The sequence below is a fragment of the Oncorhynchus mykiss genome, chromosome 12, assembly GCF_057628025.1.
Source record: "Oncorhynchus mykiss isolate SJ-2025 chromosome 12, ASM5762802v1, whole genome shotgun sequence".
In the NCBI taxonomy this organism is placed as follows: domain Eukaryota; kingdom Metazoa; phylum Chordata; class Actinopteri; order Salmoniformes; family Salmonidae; genus Oncorhynchus; species Oncorhynchus mykiss.
Genome location: NC_143033.1, coordinates 89,152,561 through 89,177,389, shown reverse-complemented (window position 1 = coordinate 89,177,389; position 24,829 = coordinate 89,152,561). Strand labels below are relative to the sequence as shown.

Here is a 24,829-nt window from a genome sequence, read left to right as displayed (position 1 = left end):
GAGAAGGAGGGAGAGGAGAGGAGTGGTGCATGTGAGTGTTAGCGGGAGAGAAGGAGTTGAGTATGCTCTGATAGATCAGTCAGCCAACACAACTGAAAAATAATACATCTATAGAAATATAATGGATAGACTTGATGACCACTATTAGACTAGTTACCTGTTGGTCCACCCCTACAGCATCCAGGCCATGGTACATGATGTTGACCCAACCGTCCTTTGAAGCCAGCACAAACAGGGACATCAGAGCCTGTGGTACAGAACGCACACACACATATACACACAGAACACACACACACACATGCAGAAATGCAGACATACACAGACAGACAGAACACACATGAAAGACATGGAATATAAACATACATCAGTCCATCAGTTCAGTATTTCATACTGGTCCATTCACCATGTCCATCAGTTCAGTATTTCATACTGGTCCATTCACCATGTCCATCAGTTCAGTATTTCATACTGGTCCATTCACCATGTCCATCAGTTCAGTATTTCATACTGGTCCATTCACCATGTCCATCAGTTCAGTATTTCATACTGGTCCATTCACCATGTCCATCAGTTCAGTATTTCATACTGGTCCATTCACCATGTCCATCAGTTCAGTATTTCATACTGGTCCATTCACCATGTCCATCAGTTCAGTATTTCATACTGGTCCATTCACCATGTCCACAGTTCAGTATTTCATACTGGTCCATTCACCATGTCCATCAGTTCAGTATTTCATACTGGTCCATTCACCATGTCCATCAGTTCAGTATTTCATACTGGTCCATTCACCATGTCCATCAGTTCAGTATTTCATACTGGTCCATTCACCATGTCCATCAGTTCAGTATTTCATACTGGTCCATTCACCATGTCCATCAGTTCAGTATTTCATACTGGTCCATTCACCATGTCCATCAGTTCAGTATTTCATACTGGTCCATTCACCATGTCCATCAGTTCAGTATTTCATACTGGTCCATTCACCATGTCCATCAGTTCAGTATTTCATACTGGTCCATTCACCATGTCCATCAGTTCAGTATTTCATACTGGTCCATTCACCATGTCCATCAGTTCAGTATTTCATACTGGTCCATTCACCATGTCCATCAGTTCAGTATTTCATACTGGTCCATTCACCATGTCCATCAGTTCAGTATTTCATACTGGTCCATTCACCATGTCCATCAGTTCAGTATTTCATACTGGTCCATTCACCATGTCCATCAGTTCAGTATTTCATACTGGTCCATTCACCATGTCCATCAGTTCAGTATTTCATACTGGTCCATTCACCATGTCCATCAGTTCAGTATTTCATACTGGTCCATTCACCATGTCCATCAGTTCAGTATTTCATACTGGTCCATTCACCATGTCCATCAGTTCAGTATTTCATACTGGTCCATTCACCATGTCCATCAGTTCAGTATTTCATACTGGTGCATTCACCATGTCCATCAGTTCAGTATTTCATACTGGTCCATTCACCATGTCCATCAGTTCAGTATTTCATACTGGTCCATTCACCATGCCCATCAGTTCAGTATTTCATACTGGTCCATTCACCATGTCCATCAGTTCAGTATTTCATACTGGTCCATTCACCATGTCCATCAGTTCAGTATTTCATACTGGTCCATTCACCATGCCCATCAGTTCAGTATTTCATACTGGTCCATTCACCATGTCCATCAGTTTGACACCTCGTCTGAAATTGATAATGGGAGAAATCCTTACCTGTCCCAGGTTGTCAAAGTTGTACTTGTGATGAACCCATTTGTAGTTGGCCTGCAGACAGTCAGACTTGTTGGTGATGTTCTTGACGTCGGGGCCAAAGCAGTAGAAGAACTTCCCTTTGAACAGCTGCCAGGGAACAATGGGAACAATGGACAGAGCCACTTCAGATGTATTGTTGTTACTATATAAGTGGTTTCTTTCATATGTCATTATCAAAGGATAGACACACTTGATGGAATAATATGGAGGTCATTACATAGATGGTCAAGAATGATTTAGGGAATTGAGAGAGAGATAGAGGAAGACTGGTGGCAAAGACTGATAAAGACAGAGAAGGGACAGAGACTGAGGGACAGACAACTGTGGGAGGAAGGTGAGGAAACAGAGACACAGAAAGACAGGGTATATGTTGGAGGAGAAAGACAGGGTATATGTTGAAGGAGAAAGACAGGGTATATGTTGGAGGAGAAAGACAGGGTATATGTTGGAGGAGAAAGACAGGGTATATGTTGGAGGAGAAAGACAGGGTATATGTTGGAGGAGAAAGACAGGGTATATGTTGAAGGAGACAGAGGGTATATGTTGGAGGAGAAAGACAGGGTATATGTTGGAGGAGAAAGACAGGGAATGTGAAATATTGATAAAATGAAGGAACAAGGAAAACAGAGCAAGAAAGATGGAGAGACAAGTACTCCAAAGATAACAGCCCCTACCTGAACCCCCAGGATACCAAATATGATGAAGAAAGCACAGCAGATAAGGACAATGTTTCCTATAGGTTTCAGAGACGTTATTAGAGTCTCCACTACCAGCTTCAGACCTGGGGCTCGACTGATCACCCTGTAGAAAGAGAAACAGAGAGAGAGCAGGAGAGGGATCGAGCGAGAGAGATGAAGGGAGAGAGAGAAGGAGGGATGGAGGGAGAGAGACACAGAGAGAGATGGCGAGAGAGAGATTGAGATAGGGAAAGAAAGGGAGGGAGAGAGATGGAGGGTTAGAGAGAGGGAGTGATGGAGAGAGAGGGAGAGGTAGAGAGAGAGGGAGAGAGGGAGAGAGATGGAGGATTAGACAGAGGGAGTGAGGGAGAGGGAGAGAGGGAGAGGGAGAGAGATGAGGATTAGACAGAGGGAGTGAGAGAGAGGGAGAGAGGGAGAGAGAGAGAGGGAGAGAGATGGAGGATTAGACAGAGGGAGAGCACAAGAGAGAGAGAAAGAGAGGTAGAAAGGGATGGAGAGTTGGTAAGAGGAGTGCATCCCAAAATACAGTATTTACAGCTGACTCAGAGAGGGTAAATCTAAATGTCAAAGGTGACATTTTCTGGTCTTTCAGGTATAAGGGAAAGTGAACTCCAGAAAGAGTAGGCACTGCATGAGGAACAGCTAATGTGGATCCTAACAAACTAAACTGACCGAAAATCACCAAAGAAACAATACTGCACAACTAGTCTGTTTTCACCACTATGGGACAAGGACATTATGTGAACCTCCCCGTAGTGTGACCTACCTACCTGAGGGGGTGCAGTGTGTCTGTAGTATGTCCTCCCTACATGAGGGCAGTGTGTCTGTAGTATGCCCTACCTACCTGAGGGGGTGCAGTGTGTCTGTAGTATGTCCTCCCTATCTGAGGGGGTGCAGTGTGTCTGTAGTATGTCCTCCCTACATGAGGGCAGTGTATCTGTAGTATGTCCTCCCTACATGAGGGCAGTGTATCTGTAGTATGTCCTCCCTACATGAGGGCAGTGTATCTGTAGTGTGTCCTCCCTACATGAGGAGGTGCAGTGTGTCTGTATTATGTCCTCCCTACATGAGGAGGTGCAGTGTATCTGTAGTATGTCCTCCCTACATGAGGGGGTGCAGTGTATCTGTAATATGTCCTCCCTACATGAGGGCAGTGTGTCTGTGGTATGTCCTCCCTACATGAGGAGGTGCAGTGTATCTGTATTATGTCCTCCCTACATGAGGAGGTGCAGTGTATCTGTATTATGTCCTCCCTACATGAGGGGGTGCAGTGTGTCTGTATTATGTCCTCCCTACATGAGGAGGTGCAGTGTATCTGTAGTATGTCCTCCCTACATGAGGGGGTGCAGTGTATCTGTATTATGTCCTCCCTACATGAGGGCAGTGTGTCTGTGGTATGTCCTCCCTACATGAGGAGGTGCAGTGTATCTGTATTATGTCCTCCCTACATGAGGAGGTGCAGTGTATCTGTATTATGTCCTCCCTACATGAGGGGGTGCAGTGTGTCTGTAGTTAGTCCTCCCTACATGAGGGGGTGCAGTGTATCTGTATTATGTCCTCCCTACATGAGGGGGTGCAGTGTATCTGTAGTATGTCCTCCCTACATGAGGAGGTGCAGTGTATCTGTAGTTAGTCCTCCCTACATGAGGGGGTGCAGTGTGTCTGTAGTATGTCCTCCCTACCTGGGGGGGTGCAGTGTGTCTGTAGTATGTCCTCCCTACATGAGGAGGTGCAGTGTATCTGTAGTTAGTCCTCCCTACATGAGGGGGTGAAGTGTATCTATATTATGTCCTCCCTACATGAGGAGGTGCAGTGTATCTGTGGTATGTCCGACCTACATGAGGGCAGTGTACCTGTAGTATGTCCTCCCTACATGAGGAGGTGCAGTGTGTCTGTAGTATGTCCTCCCTACATGAGGGCAGTGTATCTGTAGTATGTCCTACCTACATGAGGAGGTGCAGTGTGTCTGTAGTATGTCCTACCTACATGAGGGCAGTGTATCTGTAGTATGTCCTACCTACATGAGGGCAGTGTACCTGTAGTATGTCCTCCCCACATGAGGAGGTGCAGTGTGTCTGTAGTATATCCTACCTACACGAGGGCAGTGTATCTGTAGTATGTCCTCCCTACATGAGGGCAGTGTACCTGTAGTATGTCCTCCCTACATGAGGAGGTGCAGTGTACCTGTAGTATGTCCTCCCTACACGAGGGCAGTGTACCTGTAGTATGTCCTACCTACATGAGGGCAGTGTACCTGTAGTATGTCCTCCCTACATGAGGAGGTGCAGTGTGTCTGTAGTATGTCCTCCCTACATGAGGGCAGTGTATCTGTAGTATGTCCTCCCTACATGAGGAGGTGCAGTGTGTCTGTAGTATGTCCTACCTACATGAGGGCAGTGTATCTGTAGTATGTCCTCCCTACATGAGGAGGTGCAGTGTGTCTGTAGTATGTCCTCCCTACATGAGGGCAGTGTATCTGTAGTATGTCCTCCCTACATGAGGAGGTGCAGTGTGTCTGTAGTATGTCCTCCCTACATGAGGGCAGTGTATCTGTAGTATGTCCTCCCTACATGAGGGCAGTGTATCTGTACTATGTCCTACCTACATGAGGGCAGTGTATCTGTAGTATGTCCTACCTACATGAGGGCAGTGTGTCTGTAGTATGTCCTCCCTACATGAGGGCAGTGTATCTGTAGTATGTCCTCCCTACATGAGGGCAGTGTATATGTAGTATGTCCTCCCTACATGAGGGTAGTGTACCTGTAGTATGTCCTCCCTACATGAGGAGGTGCAGTGTACCTGTAGTATGTCCTCCCTACATGAGGGGGTGCAGTGTGTCTGTAGTATGTCCTCCCTACATGAGGGGGTGCAGTGTGTCTGTAGTATGTCCTCCCTACATGAGGGCAGTGTGTCTGTAGTATGTCCTACCTACATGAGGGCAGTGTGTCTGTAGTATGTCCTCCCTACATGAGGGCAGTGTATCTGTAGTATGTCCTCCCTACATGGGGGGGTACAGTGTGTATGTAGTATGTCCTCCCTACATGAGGAGGTGCAGTGTGTCTGTAGTATGTCCTCCCTACATGATGGGGTGCAGTGTGTCTGTAATATGTCCTCCCTACATGAGGGGGTGCAGTGTGTCTGTAGTATGTCCTCCCTACATGAGGGGGTGCAGTGTGTCTGTAGTATGTCCTTCCTACATGAGGGGGTGCAGTGTGTCTGTAGTATGTCCTCCCTACATGAGGGGGTGCAGTGTGTCTGTAGTATGTCCTCCCTACATGAGGAGGTGCAGTGTGTCTGTAGTATGTCCTCCCTACATGAGGAGGTGCAGTGTACCTGTAGTATGTCCTCCCTACATGAGGGGGTGCAGTGTGTCTGTAGTATGTCCTCCCTACATGAGGGGGTGCAGTGTGTCTGTAGTATGTCCTCCCTACATGAGGGCAGTGTGTCTGTAGTATGTCCTACCTACATGAGGGCAGTGTGTCTGTAGTATGTCCTCCCTACATGAGGGCAGTGTATCTGTAGTATGTCCTCCCTACATGGGGGGGTACAGTGTGTATGTAGTATGTCCTCCCTACATGAGGAGGTGCAGTGTGTCTGTAGTATGTCCTCCCTACATGAGGGGGTGCAGTGTGTCTGTAATATGTCCTCCCTACATGAGGGGGTGCAGTGTGTCTGTAGTATGTCCTCCCTACATGAGGGGGTGCAGTGTGTCTGTAGTATGTCCTTCCTACATGAGGGGGTGCAGTGTGTCTGTAGTATGTCCTCCCTACATGAGGGGGTGCAGTGTGTCTGTAGTATGTCCTCCCTACATGAGGAGGTGCAGTGTGTCTGTAGTATGTCCTCCCTACATGAGGGGGTGCAGTGTGTCTGTAGTATGTCCTCCCTACATGAGGGCAGTGTATCTGTAGCATGTCCTCCCTACCTGAAGGGGTACAGTGTGTATGTAGTATGTCCTCCCTATATGAGGGGGTGCAGTGTGTCTGTACTATGTCCTCCCTACATGAGGGGGTGCAGTGTGTCTGTAGTATGTCCTCCCTACATGGGGGAGGTGCAGTGTGTCTGTAGTATGTCCTCCCTACATGAGGGCAGTGTGTCTGTAGTATGTCCTACCTACCTGAGGGGGTACAGTGTGTATGTAGTGTGTCCTCCCTACCTGAGGGGGTACAGTGTGTCTGTGGTATGTCCTACCTACCTGAAGGGGTGCAGTGTGTATGTAGTATGTCCTACCTACCTGAGGGGGCGCAGTGTGTATGTAGTATGTCCTACCTACTTGAGGGGGTGCAGTGTGTCTGTAGTATGTCCTCCCTACATGAGGGCAGTGTGTCTGTAGTATGTCCTCCCTACATGAGGGGGTACAGTGTGTATGTAGTGTGTCCTCCCTACCTGAGGGGGTACAGTGTGTCTGTGGTATGTCCTACCTACCTGAAGGGGTGCAGTGTGTATGTAGTATGTCCTACCTACCTGAAGGGGTGCAGTGTGTCTGTAGTATGTCCTCCCTACATGAGGGCAGTGTGTCTGTAGTATGTCCTACCTACCTGAGGGGGCGCAGTGTGTATGTAGTATGTCCTACCTACCTGAGGGGGTGCAGTGTGTCTGTAGTATGTCCTCCCTACCTGAGGGGGTACAGTGTGTCTGTGGTATGTCCTACCTACCTGAGGGGGCGCAGTGTACGGAGCAATCTGAGAACCCTCAGCACCCCCAGAATCTTAGCCCCGCCCGCCATTGACACCACAATGTCAATCAACGACACAAAGACCAGGAAGCCGTCCAACACGTTCCAGCTGCTTTTCAGATATGCCTGTTCCCCTATATACAGGCCCATAGACACCACCTGTAGGGAGGGAGATAGAGAGGAGCAGGAGGGGGAGATAGGTTGTGAGTGAGGTATGTTATCAACAGGTACGCCCGGTGACCTATATACAATCCCATAGTATAGGAAGAATTGAAAATGGCAGAATTACATTGAACAAAGTTGGTACAATTACAGAATTATTTTTGTTGCAAAAGAGAGCAAGAGTCATGCATCATTTCAATGGGAGAGTTGTGCTTCACCCATATCTCAGGTTAGGAGACTAGTCCCAGATTGACTAGAGGTCTCAGACACATTACATGGTGCATGAGAAATGGAGATAATGAGTGATACAGAGAAGAGAAACAGAGGGAGGTAGAGAGGGAGAGAGGGAGAGAGGGAGAGAGAGAGAGAGAGAGTCAGAGAGAGAGAGTCAGAGAGAGAGAGAGTCAGAGAGACATAGGGACAGAGAGAGAGGGAGAGAGAGACAGAGAGAGAGGGAGAGAGACAGAGAGGGAGAGGGAGAGAGAGGGAAACAGAGAGGGAGAGAGAGAGAAACAGAGAGGGAGAGAGGGAGAGAGAGAGAGACAGAGAGGGAGAGAGACAGAGAGAGAGGGAGAGACTGAGAGAGAGAGAGAGAGGGAGAGAGAGAGAGAGAGAGAGAGAGAGAGAGAGAGAGAGAGAGAGAGGGAGAGAGAGTTTTTTTTGAGTTTTTATAAAACCTTTATTTTTTACTCAAGTGTTAACATAAATAATGACACACTGCCTTTTCAGAAATGAAATAACAAAATGTAATTCCTAAACAAAAATAAATACATAACATATACATTCAACTTATTTCAGCAGCAAAAAATAATTTCCCCTCCTCTACAAAACAAAGTGCTCCTTCGTAAGCCCACTTCTCCTCAAATAATAGGAGATCTTTTACAGCTGAAAAGAACTCAAAATCTACTTTTATTCTTGCTTTCACTAAACCTTTAAAAACACATCTTACATCCTGCCCATATCCCGTTTCTATCTTATGTTTCCTACTCAGAAAAATTGACATCTTAGCTTGTCCCAAAATAAAATTTAACATTTGACATTTTCTTTTCTGTTGTTTACTATATTGAAACCCCAAAATAAAAACAGTGTTATTGAAAAACTCCCCTACAGCTTTAAACAAAGATTCCAACATTTCCAATAGCGGTTTTATCCTCTCACACTCCATAAAACAGTGAAAAATGGTTTCTCTTATATTACAAAAAGGACATCCATCTCTAACATCTGAGTTAATAACAGATACAAAAGCATTAACTGCAATGATGCCATGTAAAACCCTCCATTGCATATCACCAGTACCCTTTTGTAACGGTGGTTTGTACAGTGCTCTCCATGCTGGCTTTACCTTGTCATCAATGCCCAATTTTACCCTCCATGGAGTATCTTTTCTATTTTTCAATTTATCTTTATTCAACACCTTGACACACCCCCTATACAATTCCTTCCCATTCACCTCATCCAAACCCACCTCCTCCAACCCTCTCAAATCCAGCAATAACGCCTTTCTTTCTGACTCTGGGATATTTGGTGTAATCCCTAGTTTTGGAAATGAGACGTCTTCATCTTGCACCTTCTTCTTGTGGCTACTAAGCATATCCCATTCTTCCGCTGACAGAGCCTTCCTACAGCTCCCCAGCATTTGTCCGACAATCCTTTCCGACCTCATCCCCAAATGTTCTGCCACCCTTCTTCCATCCATTAAGGCGGGCCCAGCCATGGCCATTAACTGTCTTAAGGTGATGATTTTCCCCTTCACCAGAATCTTGGAGAAATGTGGAACAGCTGCAGTTGTACAGTCCAGTCTCGCCCCATACACCAGAGGTTCCTCCAACAGCCAATGCACTGACTCCGCTGAAGTTCTTCTGGACACCTTCATTATGCTCCACACTCTGAGAAGGCCTCTATAAAACGGAGGTACTCCCTCCCTAGAAATCTGGCTACTATCAACCAGAAATAAAGCCTTCTTTAAACCTAATCCTCCAACCCTCTGTAATATAAGACCTGCCACCCCTCTCCACACCACATTTTCCGGTCCATAAAGCAGCCTTTGAATGAACTGAAACCGGAAAGCAGCAGCCCTACTAGCAAGATGTACAAGACCTTGTCCCCCCTCCTCTTTTGACAAATACAAAACACTTTGTGGAACCCAGTGATATTTATCCCAAAAGAAATCCACAATAATTGCCTGTATCTTAGCCAGAAGGCCAGATGGTGGTTCTAAAACTGACAACCGATGCCACAGTGCAGAGGCAATCACATTGTTAACTATAATAGTGCGCCCTCTATATGACATACGAGATAGTAACCAACGCCATCTCCTCATCCTCCCTTCCACCATTTCAACCACCCCACTCCAATTTTTTTCCATAGTCCCCTCATCTCCTAGATACACTCCAAGATACTTAAAACCTCCCTTACACCATTCTAGCCCCCCTGGCAAAGCCATGATCCCTCCAGACCATTCTCCAATCTGTAAAGCACAACTCTTTTCCCAATTTACCTTTGCAGAGGATATTCCCCTAAAACGATCAACCATTAGACTCAAGCTATCCACCTCCGCTTGATTTTTCACTAACACAACTACATCATCAGCATAGGCTGAAAGACGAATAGGAGGAATATCCTCTGAAAGGCACACCCCTGCAATGCGACTTCTAATGCTATTTAGTAGTGGCTCTATAGCAATAGCATATAACATCCCAGACATAGAACATCCCTGCCTAATACCTCTACACACTTTAAAAGGAGCACTCAAACCACCGTTAACTTTCAATACACTTTCAATGTCACCATATATCACCTTTATCATGGCAATAAAACCAGAGCTGAACCCAAACGCCTCAAACGTGTGCCATAAATATTGATGTTCAACTCGGTCAAATGCCTTTTCCTGATCAATTGAAATTAGACCAGCATCCAACCCAATAGCCCTAGAGACGTCCAAAAAATCACGAATCAGAGAAATGTTATCCCCTATCTGCCTGCCAGGAACACAGTAGGACTGATCCGTATGTATGATTTGCCCCATCACCTCCCTCAGCCTGTTGGACAAAGCCTTTGACAATATCTTATAATCAGTACACAATAAAGCCACCGGCCTCCAGTTCTTCACCTCCCTCGGGTCACCCTTTTTGGGCAGTAGGGTGAGGACAGCCCTTCTGCAGCTTATTGGTAGTAACCCTCCGGTTAAACTATCATTAGCTACTTCTAACCAATCCTCTCCCAACATAGCCCAAAAAGACTTAAAAAAGTCAACGGGAAGCCCATCAATGCCTGGTGCCCTTCCATTTTCCATGCCTTTTAATGCAGTGTATAAATCCTGCAAAGACAATGGTTGCTCAAGCTCAACCTGAGCTTCTGCAGGCACCTTTGGGAGCCCATCAAAGAACTGCTGTGTCACTGTTTTGTCCTCTTTGTACTCACACTTGTAGAGCTCAGCATAGAACTCTACTGCCCTCTTTCTGATTTCACTAGGGCTAGTGAGCTCTTGTCCAACAGCTGATTTGAGACAATGAATAATTTTTCTTTGTCCATTCTTTTTCTCTAAACCAAAGAAAAATTTGGATGAGGCATCCATTTCAGATATGCCCTGAAATTTACTTCTCACCAGTGCCCCCTGTGCTCTGATACCCAGCAGATCTGCCAATGCAGCTTTTCTCCTCTTGAGGGCCTGAGTATGGCCTCGATCTCCTGTGGTCTCAACCAACGTCATGAGTTCCACTATTTCAATCTCTAGGGCTTTCATTGATCTGGTGATATCCTTGGTGACATTCCTCGTGTATTGATTACAAAATTGTTGAATCTGTATTTTCCCTATATCCCACCATTGTTGAAGGGATACAAAACTGGCCTTTTGAGCCCTCCACCTCTCCCAAAAAATACTGAAACATTTCCTGAAGTGAGCATCACTCAATAAAGTTATATTAAAATGCCAGTATGCGCTTTTAGGTTTTACATCGTTAATGAACACCACCTCTGTTATTAAACAATGATCAGAAAATCCCACTGGAGTTATCACACTTGATTTACAGACCTGAGATTGATGCTCAAAAACATAAAACCTATCTAACCTGGCCATAGAGATGATGTTCTCTCTCACATGCGCCCAGGTGTACTGCCTTGTTCCTTCATGTTGACTCCGCCAAATATCACACAGTTCATTTGTTACAATAAGGCGTTTTAAAAACGTCCTTGAGGCTATATGAGGTTCTTGGTGATTTCTATCTAAATCGCTAACTGTGCAGTTAAAATCCCCAGCAATAAACAAATAATCTTCTTTGTTACATTTCTCAATGGTATTTGATAATGTCTCTAAAAAACATACCCTCTCAACTGTCACCACTGGGGCATATACATTTATCAGACACATATTGATGTTTTCATACCTTGCTCTAACTTTTAATAACCTCCCCTCAACTACCTCTTCAACCTCATATGACAAAGGCAAAAACCCTTTTGAGAACAAGATAACCACACCCCCACTTTTTGAGTTTTTATGACTACACACCACTGTCCCCCCCACTCCTGTTGCCACATAACTTCATTTTCCAAATTACTATGCGTTTCTTGTAGAAAAATTATGTCACTTCCCTTTCCCCTCATTAACTCATACACCATGGCTCTTTTTTTAACATCTCTTGCCCCATTTACGTTTAAAGAAGAGATCTTAAAACTGCTCATGGATAAGAAAAAAATACAGAGGAAGATACAGCCACCACATCTCTTTACAGAGTTAAAACTGCAACTGAACTCTTTCATTTTCTTTAGAATTTGCATCACTTATTACTCTCGTGACCACTTTCTTGAGTCTAGCAATTTCAGGGCTTTTCAAACCTCCCCCTGTAATTTTTGACATCAGAAACTTTGCTGATTCAATAAACAATTCACGTTCAGGGAAAAAATCAGTTACATTGTAATCCTGCATATATTTCTTCCCTTTTGTCAACTTCAGAAATTGACGTATCTTCTCGATCCCATACCTCCCTTCCACCCCATCTATCTCACTATATTGTTGTGACGCGTCAGATGACTCACTCTCGCTATCCTCCCCAGAAGAAAACCCCATCTCTACAACCTGTTCATCTTCACCTGATTTATCCATCTCTACCTTTCTCTTAGAATTAGACCCTTCACCACCCCTTAAATTCTTCCTTTTACTCCTCGGTATTTTGAAAACATCCGCTTCTTTTTCCGTTATTTCAATCTCCTCTTGACCTCCAATTTCATTTTCCAGCACCGCCTCAGCGACGGCAGTCGCAATCTCACCTAGTGTTTCCCCTCCCTCTTTGTTCTGATCTACCACAATTGCCCCCGTATCCACAATGCCTTCCTCTCCTACTTTTCCAACCACATCTGCCCACCTTCTCTCTTCCCCTACACCTGTAGTATTTTCATCCCTTCGCTGTGGTACGTCAGTTGCACCCGCACTAAAGCTACTACCAGGCTCAGCGCGCACATTCTCGGGACAATTACGCACCAAATGCCCCTCTCTTCCACATCCAAAACATTTCATTGATTCAGTAGATGCATAAAAGACATAATCAAATCCATCAATCTTAAAACTAAACGCTAAATTCAGTTCATCTCCTTCCTTTTTTAAAATCATATGCACTTGTCTCCTATGAGACACGACATGTTTCAACAACGGAGATTTGCATCCAAAAAGAACCTTCTTTATTGTAGATACGATTTGACCATGGCGAGATAACTCTCGCTCTAACACTTCATCTCTAACAAATGGTGGCACGTTAGAAAGCATAACTTTCTTCGCAGGATTCATAAGCGGAAATACCGGCGTCTGTGTCTCCCGCAACACAACACCCCTCTCAACTATCTTATTCACCTTTTCAATTGAATCTAAGAATATCACTACAGCGCTATTCATCCTTGAGGCTGATTTAATGCTATCATACCCAATGATAGCACCCACAGCCAAGCTACATTCTTCCACTGAACACCCAGCCGCAGCAGGAATTTTTACTCCATGCCTCCGACTAAGTTTTTCAAACTCTACATTTCCGCGAGTGGCCATTGCAACCAGCCCCACCCGCTGGTTGTGCCCTCGCGAAAAACCAACCTCAAAGATCCCACCACCCCTATACGTGCTTAGTGATAGTTAAACAATATACCCTTAAAACAACTAAACTAATCAATATATATATATGTACATACCAAAACCCAATAGAGTGAAAAGAAATTCCATTCGTTCTCACAATCACTCCTGCTTGACGACTCACTCCCAGCATGCACTCCGAGAGAGAGAGAGAGACGGAGAGAGAGAGAGAGAGAGAGAGAGACAGAGAGGGAGAGACAGAGAGACAGAGAGACAGAGAGAGAGATGGAGAGAGAGAGAGGGGGAGAGAGAGAGAGAGAGAGGGGGAGAGGGAGAGAGAGAAAGGGAGAGAGAGATGGGGGAGAGAGAGAGAGAGAGGGAGAGAGAGATGGGGGAGAGATACAAAGAGAGAGGGAGAGAGACAGAGAGAGAGAGAGGGAGAGAGAGAGAGACAGAGAGGGAGAGATAGAGAGACAGAGAGAGAGAGGAAGAGAGAGAGAGAGGGGAGAGAGAGAGAGAGAGAGAAAGAGAGAGAGAGACAGAGAGAGAGAGAGACAGAGAGAGAGAGAGAGAGAGACAGAGAGAGAGAGAGAGACAGAGAGAGAGACAGAGAGAGAGAGAGAGAGAGAGAGAGAGAGAGAGAGAGAGAGAGAGAGAGAGAGCGAGAGAGAGAGAGAAAGAGAGAGAGAGAGAGAGAGGAGGGAGTCGTCAGCAGCTGCAGGTCACAGGAGTCTTTGTGTTGAAATCTATAGACACTAATGAGACGTGTGAGGAGAACTACACACACACACACACACACACACACACACACACACACACACACACACACACACACACACATAAAAAGCACACACACAAAAGCACACACACACATTTGCTCACCTGGATCATGAAATGGGCAACATCTCTGTGACACACACATCCACACCTGCTCGTACTAGCTAGAGCCCGCTGGCAGACACTGACATTAACTGTCATACTGTCATACTGGCTGCTGATGGCACTGGGAGCTATTTATACACACACACGCACGCAAACACACACACACACACACACACACACACACACACACACACACACACACACACACACACACACACACACACACACACACACACACGCACACACACACACTAGCTACTAGCACAAGGAACTATCCATCACACACAAACAAATAGAGTAAACAGGGCAACTGACAGAGTTGTCCAGTTCAAACTGCAGGTAGACACAGTAGGCTCTCTGACACAGAGTTGGACTAATGATGCAACACCGGGCCTTTGGGTTGTACAGAGTTGGTGGAACATCATCATCGAGGTCCCCATAACATTCTTCTGTGATTCCTGCTACAAACCCACAACTATGTATCATGGATGCCAAGCAGTGTCATATTGGTATAGTTAGATTGAGTGGTACATGTTGGATGTGTGTGTACATTCAGGGGCAGTAGCTTCAGGAGATTGCAAGGCAGCAATGTGAATGAGTGATTATGAGGACATCGGATAAAAAAGGCCCATGATTTGAATATTTAAATTAAGAGACAGAGCAGAAATCCAATGCATATTATTACCACGATTATTATTATTATCATTATAGGCTCTGACTGACTGGCATTGAAGCCAAATGATCACTTAGCATGAGACTGAGGAGAGTAGAAAAGACTGCTGCGTATATACGGTACTGTATGACCATAATGATCATCTAATATAATGATCCTACTGCCGAGCCCTAGACGTTAAGCCTAATGACTGTACTACCTACCCTCCCGAGAACCAGCAATTCATTTTGCTCCTCTCGAATGGACATTGGTTTTTGGGACGTATTTGCCCCTGTGTTAGGTCCTGTTGTACCTTTGAGAGGGCATTCTGGGCTTTTTAATGACATCACGTGTGGGAGTGTCACTTTGATACTGTTTTATTCCTGGTTCCTCAAAATGGCTACCATCACAATTAGCATCATTTTTGTGAGTTTGATATTCAAGTTGTTTCTAATGGGTAAATACCTCAGGAATAGTTTGGTGAGTTTTCAGAGCAGTGTAATATTTCTTTCACGGTAAATAAGAGGTAGTTAATACATCTGCAGTGGACATCGGGACGTGACAACTAGGTTTTTAACCTACTGTCCCCATTTACATACAATAAAAAAAGAAATACAAATATGTGACTTGTTTCAGGAAACTAGGTGTCACTACTTCATCGGAGAGGCATGTGAATGTGAACATTTATATTTTATCAAAACGTTTTTTTTGGCAGAAAGACCTTCTGGAATATGTGAAATATCATGTGCCTTAATAACAAACTTGTATTCCATCTGTAAATACAAATAAAATCATTAAATTATGAGCCTAGTTGGTTTAGCCAAGGAAAAAGGGAGCAACCTTTTCGCTAGCCATGATTGGCTGAGATAATGGATGGGCTGGACATGCTGGGGGATGAGTTTGGATTGGTCTGCCTTGTAGCATGTTTCTGTCTATAACGTGAGTATGTGTTCAGTCCTTTCTACCGCGCCGTGTTTGAAAGATATAACGTTAGCCATCGAGAACGACAAACGTTTTGCTACTTTCTCAACAGCCTTGATCCCCTGAATTTAGCAGGCGCCACCGACAGATCAGTTGGAAAAAGTGACGGGCTACATTGTGCACACGCCACGGTCAGTGGGAACCGGAGTGACTTGACACAACGCTGGCCAAACAAGATGATGCTACAAACAAAACAGAGTTAAATGGTTCCAGTCTGCCGTGAAGCGTTCATCCATGTATACAGGTAAGAGCCTAGCTACATTTTCACATATTCTATGTTTCTAATTTAGTCAGAAAGTCCTATTCATTGCAAATTAAAGCGTATTGTTAGCTAGCAAGCGAACGTTACGTGTATGATCTGTATAGTAATATTATTCAAATCAGAAATCCATTTGCATTGCTAGGTATAGCCAGAGTGATCCCCTGATGTGTAAAAGTGACAGGCACTCAGTATGTGTATACTATATCCTAATATCTAACCCTAGGTATAAACTGAGGTCAAAATAACTCATGACAATAATGTATAGACTGCCTATACTGACAAGAGCCCAGAGTGTGTATACTATATCTAACCCTAGGTATAAACTGAGGTCAAAATAACTCATGACAATAATGTATAGACTGCCTATACTGACAAGAGCCCAGTGTGTAAAGTACAGTGTAATAGGGTGATTGTTATATCTAAGCCTATAGCTGTGGCCTGGGGAAACAGAGAATGATTATACTCCATAATGCATATACTGACAAGAGCCCAGTGCATCTGAATACATTGTATCTAAGTCTATAACTGAGGCCTGGGGAGAGACAGAAGTGATTATACAGCCTGTACTGACAGAAGCCCAGCGTGTGTATACTGTAGGGTGGCAGGTAGACTAGTGGGAAGAGCAATAGGTCAGTAACTGAAAGGTCGCTGGTCCGGATATCCAAGCCGACAAGATGAAACATCATTTGATGTACCCTTGAGCAAGGCACTTAACCCCAATTTTCTCCAGGGGTGCCGTACTACTATGGCTGACGCTGTAGAACAACACATTTCACTGCACCTATCTGGTGTATGTGACAGTAAATATATATATATATTACTACAGGCTATCTAGAGTAAGCCTATATCAATGGCCTGGGGAGAGGCTGGCTGACTGTCTGACTGACTGACGGACAGACAGGGGTATTATGATCAGGCCTAAACGCAGAGGAAGAGACAGAGACATGAGGTGGTGTGTTCCACTCAGCCAGGGGCCTGACAAGGCCGTTGCTCCTCTGGTAGATTGGTCAATAATTGATTTGTTTGCATAATTGATGCCCCCTCTTGTGCCAGAACCCTCCGCGGAGAACAGAACGGAGGAATAGATGGAGAGAGAGGGGAGGAGAGAGAGTGTGGAAAAGAATGAGAGAGAGAGAGAGAGAGAGAGGAAGGGAGAAAGAGAGAGAAAGAGAGAAAGGGAGGGATAGAGAGACGGGGTGAAAGAGATTGACGGCAACTGAAAGATTGATGGCGAATTAATGTCATTGCTTAATTGCTTGTCTTGAGTGCAATGGAGAGACTTCCAGGGAGAAAATAGGGAGAAAAGAGGGAGGGAGGGGATAACAAAAATATTGGCACCGTTGATAGCCCATCCAACTACCTCATCCCCATACTGTAATTTATTTTTGCTCCTTTGCACCCCAGTATCTCTACATGCACATTCATCTTCTGCACATCTATCACTCCAGTGTTTAATTGCTAAATTGTAATTATTTTTCCACTATGGCCTATTTATTGCCTTATCTCACCTCATTTGCACACACTGTATATAGACTTTTTTTCTATTGTGTTATTGACTGTATGTTTGTTTTACTCCATGTGTAACTCGGTGTTGTTGTTTGTGTCGCACTGCTATGCTTTATCTTGGCCAGGTCGCAGTTGTAAATGAGAACTTGTTCTCAACTGGCCTACCTGGTTAAATAAAGGTGTTCTCAACTGGCCTACCTGGTTAAATAAAGGAGAAATAAATACAAAATAAATACAGATGAGCAAAAAATACTACAAATACTGAGCTATATTCTGTGAATCTTTATAGAAAATGATATTATTTTATATTAATAGCTCAGAGAAAAACATTTAGCTTAACAAGTACTGTAATAAAACAAATCTCACAAAGATACATGTCAAAATGATTGACACCACTGTTTTCAGTGCTTCAGCAGCCTCCCCTTGCGAGGATAACGGCACTGAGCCTTTTTCTAGAATGTTTTATGAGATTGGAGAACACATCGGGAGGGATCGATCTTAGACCATTCCTCCATACAGAATCTTCTTTCCAGATCCTTGATATTCTTCGGTCTGCGCTCATGGACGGCCCTCTTTAATTCAAACCACAGGTTTTCAATGAGGTTCAAGTCCGGAGACTGAGCTTGCCATTGCAAAATGTTGATTTTGTGGTCAGTTAGCCATTTCATCGTGGATTGTGATGTGTGCTTGGGGTCATTATCTTTCTGGAAGATCCACTTACGGCCAAGTTTCAGCTTCCTGGCAGCGGGAAACACATTTTTTTGCAAAAATGTCCTCGATGAACTTAACAAAGAAGCAAAATAGCCCCTTAACATCAAAAACCCACCACCATATTTTACAGTAGGAATGAGGTTATTTTCTGCATATGAAGAGTTTATTTCCAAAACGCTATAAATCCTTAAATCTTTCACGTGTGTGTAAAATATTACTGTCCTCAGATTTTAAATTCATAGATTTTAGAAGTGTATTACACAAGTAGTTTTGTTGTGAAACTCTATAGATCCATTGTTTAGCAGGAACGGAATGTTTTATATATATATTTAACATATAAATTCAACACATCATAAATATAGCCTCATGCTATAGTGTTTGGTTAGAAATAGGCCTCATTCCAAATGTCACCATATTCCCTATATAGTGTACTACTTTTGACCAGGGCCCAGATCTCATATTACTGCGTTGATTCATTTGATGTTACAGATGTATCATTTGTACAGTTATTTACAAAAAAATGACATTATTTTTCACATTTGACTGTGTAAAACCTTACTACTTTTTTCTCTGCGAGAGAGATGGATATATCTCATTTTGTACCGAATGACGTCTGTTTGTCTCTCTGTAATGAAAGCATATAGGTTTCAAACAAATACATGTCTGTCATTTAACAACCCCATGCAATGATTAAATGGAGAAAAAACACACCAATCTCTTTAGTAAGTTCTTTAAAGAAAATGGATATATAGCGTTTTAGAATGAAACTCATATGCATCCTTCCTTCGGGGCCAAACCCACCACTGGTGTGATAGAGCCAAAGAGCTCTATTTTCATGTCATCTGGCATAGCACCTGGTTTCAATCCAAGTGCCAATGCCGTTTAGAAAACTCCAGGCGTTTACATTTGTTGGTTGTTCTCAATAAAGGCTTTTTTCATGGCAACCCTTCCAAATAGCCTGTTTTCACTGGCAAGATTTAGTCATGACATGCCAGCAACAAACACTGACACTACACATCCAAGTATAACTCATCAAATTATGCAAGACAAGCATTGTCATTTTGAATTCTGCAACACTTAGCAAAGAGCTACAGTTAGTTTTAGAATGGGTGGCAAGGAATAAGCTAGACCTAAGCTAGACCTAAACGGCTGGCCCTTAAATGTACATGGAGAGCTAACATGAATAACATGTATGTACATCTCTCATGGCTTAAAGGGGAGGAGAGATTGACTTCATCACTACTTGTGAAAAGACAGAAAGAGACAGAGACACTAAGTGAAAAGACAGAAAGAGACAGAGACACTAAGTGAAAAGACAGAAAGAGACAGAAACACTAAGAGAAAAGACAGAAAGAGACAGAAACACTAAGAGAAAAGACAGAAAGAAATAGAGACACTAAGAGAAAAGACAGAAAGAGACAGAGACACTAAGTGAAAAGACAGAAAGAGACAGAGACACTAAGTGAAAAGACAGAAAGAGACAGAGACACTAAGTGAAAAGACAGAAAGAAATAGAGACACTAAGTGAAAAGACAGAAAGAGACAGAAACACTAAGTGAAAAGACAGAAAGAAATAGAGACACTAAGTGAAAAGACAGAAAGAAATAGAGACACTAAGTGAAAAGACAGAGAGAAATAGAGACACTAAGTGAAAACACAGAAAGAGACAGAGACGCTAAGTGAAAAGACAGTGAGATATAGACACTAAATAGAGACGCTATGAGAAAATAAATAAAGAGATTGAGAGGTCATTAGAGCCAAGGCAGGAGAAGACTAGTAAGGACACTAGGAACCATCCTCACCCACACACGCACGCACACATGCACGCACACACGCACACATGCACACACGCACACCGCACACACGCAGTGTTGTATAAATAACCTTGTGGGAACACACAATTCAGTCCCATTCAAAATCCTATTTTCCTATTTTCCTAACCTTAACATTAAATCTAACCATAACCACAAAACCTAACCCTAACAGTAAAACTAGCTCCTAACCCTGAACCTAATTCTAACCCTAACACTAATTCTAACAGTAACCCTAAACCCCCTAGAAATAGAATTTGACCTGAGGGACTAAGAACATTTCCTGAGTTGGTCAAAGTTGTTTACTATTCTTGTTCACAGAATAGTCACACACACACATTAAGCGCATCACCATACCTTGAGCGTCATCTCTGCTACAAAGATGGCTGTGAAGACGTAGTTGGAGATGGTTAGGAAGACTCTTTCCTATACATAGAGAGAGAGATGATGGAAATAGAAGATCATTGACTTGACACCACTAATTATATTTGTATGGTTGAAACCTAGAGGTGAACTTTGATCCTGACCAGGCTGCCCTGCATGATCTTGGGTCTCTCCAGAGCCACGGTGATGCAGTTGGAGAAGATGAACGCTAGCACCACATAGTCAAACATCTTGTAGGCTATGATGGACTGGCATACCCGCCTGAACCTGAGAGAGGGAGGCAGGCAGGTGGGGAGGGAGGGAGATAGTGGAGAGAGAGGGAGTGGTATTGGGAGACAGAAAGGAAGAGAAAGAGAGCAAGAGGGAAAAAGATAAACAATTGAAAAACATGTGTTTTGTAACATCGCTACTGATTAAAACCCATTATTGTGCCTCATTGACAGAGAACTGGGGATTGCTCATCATTCAGTCAGATAATAGCCCCATTCTCTCTGATTATTTCATTTCCTTTCAAAGCAATTCCCATTAACTGGTGTTGTAAAGGCACCATGCTCCATAGAGACACCACTACAATAGAGAGAGAGAGAGACACAGAGAGACCCAGAGAGACAAGCAGAGAGATACACACACAGAGAGAGACACAGAGAGACACTCTCTGTGTCTCTCTGGGTCTCTCTGTCGAGGTCGGGCAATGATGATGGGCGATTAGGCCTGACTTGCAGTCGGCGTTCCAATTCATCCCAAAGGTGTTAGATGTGGTTGAGGACAGGGCTCTGTGCAGGCCAGTCAAGTTCTTCCACACCGATCTCAACAAACCATTTCTGTATGGACCTCCCTTTGTGCAAGGGGGCATTGTCATGCTGAAACAGGAAATGGCCTCCCCAAAACTGTTGCCACAAAGTTGGAAACACAGAATCATCTAGGACAGGGGTGTCAAAGTCAAATGGACGGAGGGCCAAATAAAAAAATCAGCTACAAGACGAGGGCCGGACTGTTCGAATGTTCATTGAAAAATTTTTAAATGACGCATATAGTCTAGTGAACCTAATTGAACCTACTGAAAACCTAACAAATATATTACAATATGATCAGATAAATAAAGCAATATTTTCTTATGGCTCTGTCAGTAATCTTTAATTTTCAACAGACACAAAAGACAAATTTCCTTTATATAAATATCCCCATAACATGAACATTAAATGAAAGAAACCGGTATTCAAGGCACCATCAGTAGACTATATTTTCTATTTTAGCAAAAGTGGGCTAAATTTACTTCAAAGAAAAAACAATAATAGCAATTTTCTATCATCCACTCAACTGAAATATTTTTAAAATATAATTGGATTGAAATACAAAAAAATAAAGTGCAAAAATCTATTAATCAAAAACAACACTTTGTTTAAGGAGAAGTAACATGCAGTGAAAACAAATATTAAATTTTAACTTTTAAACTTGAACTGAGTAAAAACTCTAAATATGTGATTGCACAGTAATGTTCACTTGTTTGAGGTTGAGGGTGATACTTGGTGGTGTCCCATCTTTTCCACAAGTTCATCAATGTTCATCAATGTTCGGGGTAAGGCTCTGAGCTGAAGAAATCCTCAGAATTGAGTGGAGGTGTTCAGCAGTAAGTCGACTTCTGTGTGATGTTTTGTTCAGGTTCATCAAAGAAAACAGTTGTTCACACAGGTATGTGCTGCCAAACATAGACAACGTTTGAGCAGCCTGGATGCGCAGCTGGGGCATTGTGCCGGGGAGGAAACGGGCGAACTCCGCAGCACCCACTGCCGCATATTTTGCCCTCAGTGCATCATTGCATTGGAGGTCAATCAACTCCATTTGGAGGTTTGGTGGTGAGCTTTCCACGTCAACAGCAAATGGGTTACCGAGCAGTTCCAACCTGCTTTTTTGTGCTTCAAAGTCAGCAAATCGGCGTCGAAAGTCAGCGGCAAGCATACCTATTTTATCAGCCAACTGTGTGCTCGGGAACGCACTGGTAGAGAGCTTCTCTTTCATGGTCTGGCAGCTGGGAAAGTGGCTCAAATTTTCTTTCCGCATCTGCGTCTCCCACAGAGTCAGTTTGGTTTTAAATGCCTTCACTGTACTGTACATATCAGAGATGACACGATCCCGACCCTGCAGCTGCAAGTTTATTGCATTCAGATGACTCGTAATGTCACACAGAAAAGCCATTTCACACAGAAACATTTCGTCTCGGAGTTGTGTTGTGTCTTTCCCTTTGCTGTCCAAGAACAGACAAATCTCCTCACGAAGCTCGAAACATCTTTGAAGCACCTTTCCCTGGCTTAGCCATCGCACCTCTGTGTGATAAGGCAAATCACCATGCTCCGTTTCTAACTCCGTCAGAAATGCCTTGAACTGGCGGTGATTCAAACCTTTGGCTCTGATAAAGTTAACTGTGCGCGTGATGATGCTCATTACATGCTCCATTTTCAAGGCTTTACCGCACAACGCTTCCTGGTGTATGATACAATGATAAGCTGTCAGCTCACCTGTCGCGTTTTCCTCTTGCATCTTTTCCCGTATCTTCGCCACCAGTCCGCTCCTGTGTCCACACATCGCAGGTGCTCCGTCGGTTGTCAAACCCACAAGTTTTTCCCAAGGCAGCTCCATCTCATTTACACATCTTGACACCTCTTCATACAAATCATGCCCCGTAGTTGTGCCATGCATAGGACGTAAAGCCAAAAACTCCTCTGTCACGCTTAGGTTGGAGTCCACTCCGCGGATGAAAATTGACAACTGGGCAATGTCAGAAATGTCGGTGCTCTCATCCACAGCCAAGGAATATGCAATAAAATCTTTTCCCTTTTTCACAAGCTGCTCTTTTAGATTGATGGACAACTGGTCTACTCTCTCGGCAATGGTGTTTCTGCTCAGACTCACATTTAAAAAGAGTTGCCTTTTTTTCTGGGCAAACTTCGTCACAAACTTTAATCATGCAGTTTTTGATGAAATCCCCCTCCGTAAATGGCCGGGCTGATTTAGCGATCTCTTCTGCCAAAATAAAACTGGCCTTGACAGCAGCCTGGCCTTGTGATTTGGCTTTTTTGAACAGAGCCTGTCGAGATTTGAGGCCTCGTTTTAATTCCTCTGCCTTTTGTAGCCTTTGTTCCATGTCCATATTCTTGTTTTTGTCCGCGTGTTTCGTTTCATAATGTCGTCTCAGATTATACTCTTTCAGTACCGCCACACTTTCTCCACACAGAAGACACACAGGTTTTCCAGCTACCTTCGTGAACATATACTCCGACTCCCACCTTGTTTGAAACCCCCGGTTCTCAGTATCCACCTTCCGTTTTGCCATTTTTGATGGGTATCTGAAAGTTAATTTTACTGTGATGCTGACGACTGCTGTGCCAATAAATATTGAAATGAAGCAGCCTACTGCTCGGTGCGTCACCTTTGCATTGTGGGAAATGTAGTATTGGTGCGTGTAAAAGATCTGCGGGCTGCCGGCTTGCTGCGGGCCGGTTCTAATAATAAATCAAGATCATCCCAGGGGCCGTAAAAAACCTTCTTGCGGGCCGGATGTGGCCCGCGGGCCTTGACTCTGACATATGTGATCTAGGATGTCATTGCATGCTGTAGAGAAAAACAGCCCCAGACCATTATTCCTTCTACACCAAGAGCTTTACATCACTCCAGCCAACGCTTATCATTAGGCATGGTGATCCTAGGCTTGTGTGCGGCTGCTCGGCCATGGAAGCTCTCGACAAACAGTTATTGTGCTGACGTTGCTTCCAGAGGCAGTGTTGCAAATGAGGACAGATGATTTTACGCGCTTCAGGTCCCGTTCTGTGAGCTTGTGTGGCCTACGTCTTCAATGCTGAGCCGTTGTTGCTCCTAGCTGTTTCCACTTCACAATAACATCACTTAAAGTTAACCAGGGCAGCTCTAGCAGGGCAGAAATTTGATAAACGGACTTGTTGGAAAGGTGGCATCCTCTGACGGTACCACCTTGAAAGTCACTGAGCTATTCAGTAAGGCCAGATTGCATGGCCGTGTGCTTGATTTTATACACCTGTCAGCCACTAGTGTGGCTGAAACAGCCTGAATCCACTCATTTGAAGAGGTGTCCACAGACGTTTGTATATACCGTGTACCTCCACAGCTAACAGAACACTGTTGCAATGCCTTCCAGCCTGAGCTCCATCTCTGAGCCCTGAGGTGGATTTATTGTTGACCAACAGATAGAGGATCACAATGGGAAGCCTCCCTTTGCTACCTCATGGACAGGGATCCATACACTAATG

General features: G+C 44.0%; 2 protein-coding genes across 4 annotated transcripts in view; one reads left to right on the top strand and one right to left on the bottom strand.

The window, feature by feature from the left end:
* Nucleotides 1–24,829, top strand: part of LOC110511897 (luc7-like protein 3) — a 383,846-nt gene that overhangs the window by 106,130 nt on the left and 252,887 nt on the right. The window lies entirely within an intron of this gene.
* LOC110538728 (voltage-dependent T-type calcium channel subunit alpha-1I) overlaps nucleotides 1–24,829 on the bottom strand; it is a 154,595-nt gene that overhangs the window by 48,310 nt on the left and 81,456 nt on the right. For all 3 annotated transcript variants that reach the window (XM_090193955.1, XM_090193953.1, XM_090193954.1), the window contains 6 exons: nucleotides 20,696–20,819; nucleotides 20,526–20,594; nucleotides 7,133–7,311; nucleotides 2,457–2,583; nucleotides 1,744–1,869; nucleotides 158–247 (listed from right to left, as the gene is read on the bottom strand). In XM_090193955.1, coding sequence (XP_090050081.1) covers nucleotides 158–247; nucleotides 1,744–1,869; nucleotides 2,457–2,583; nucleotides 7,133–7,311; nucleotides 20,526–20,594; nucleotides 20,696–20,819 — 715 coding nt within the window. The remainder of the gene's footprint in view (nucleotides 1–157; nucleotides 248–1,743; nucleotides 1,870–2,456; nucleotides 2,584–7,132; nucleotides 7,312–20,525; nucleotides 20,595–20,695; nucleotides 20,820–24,829) is intronic.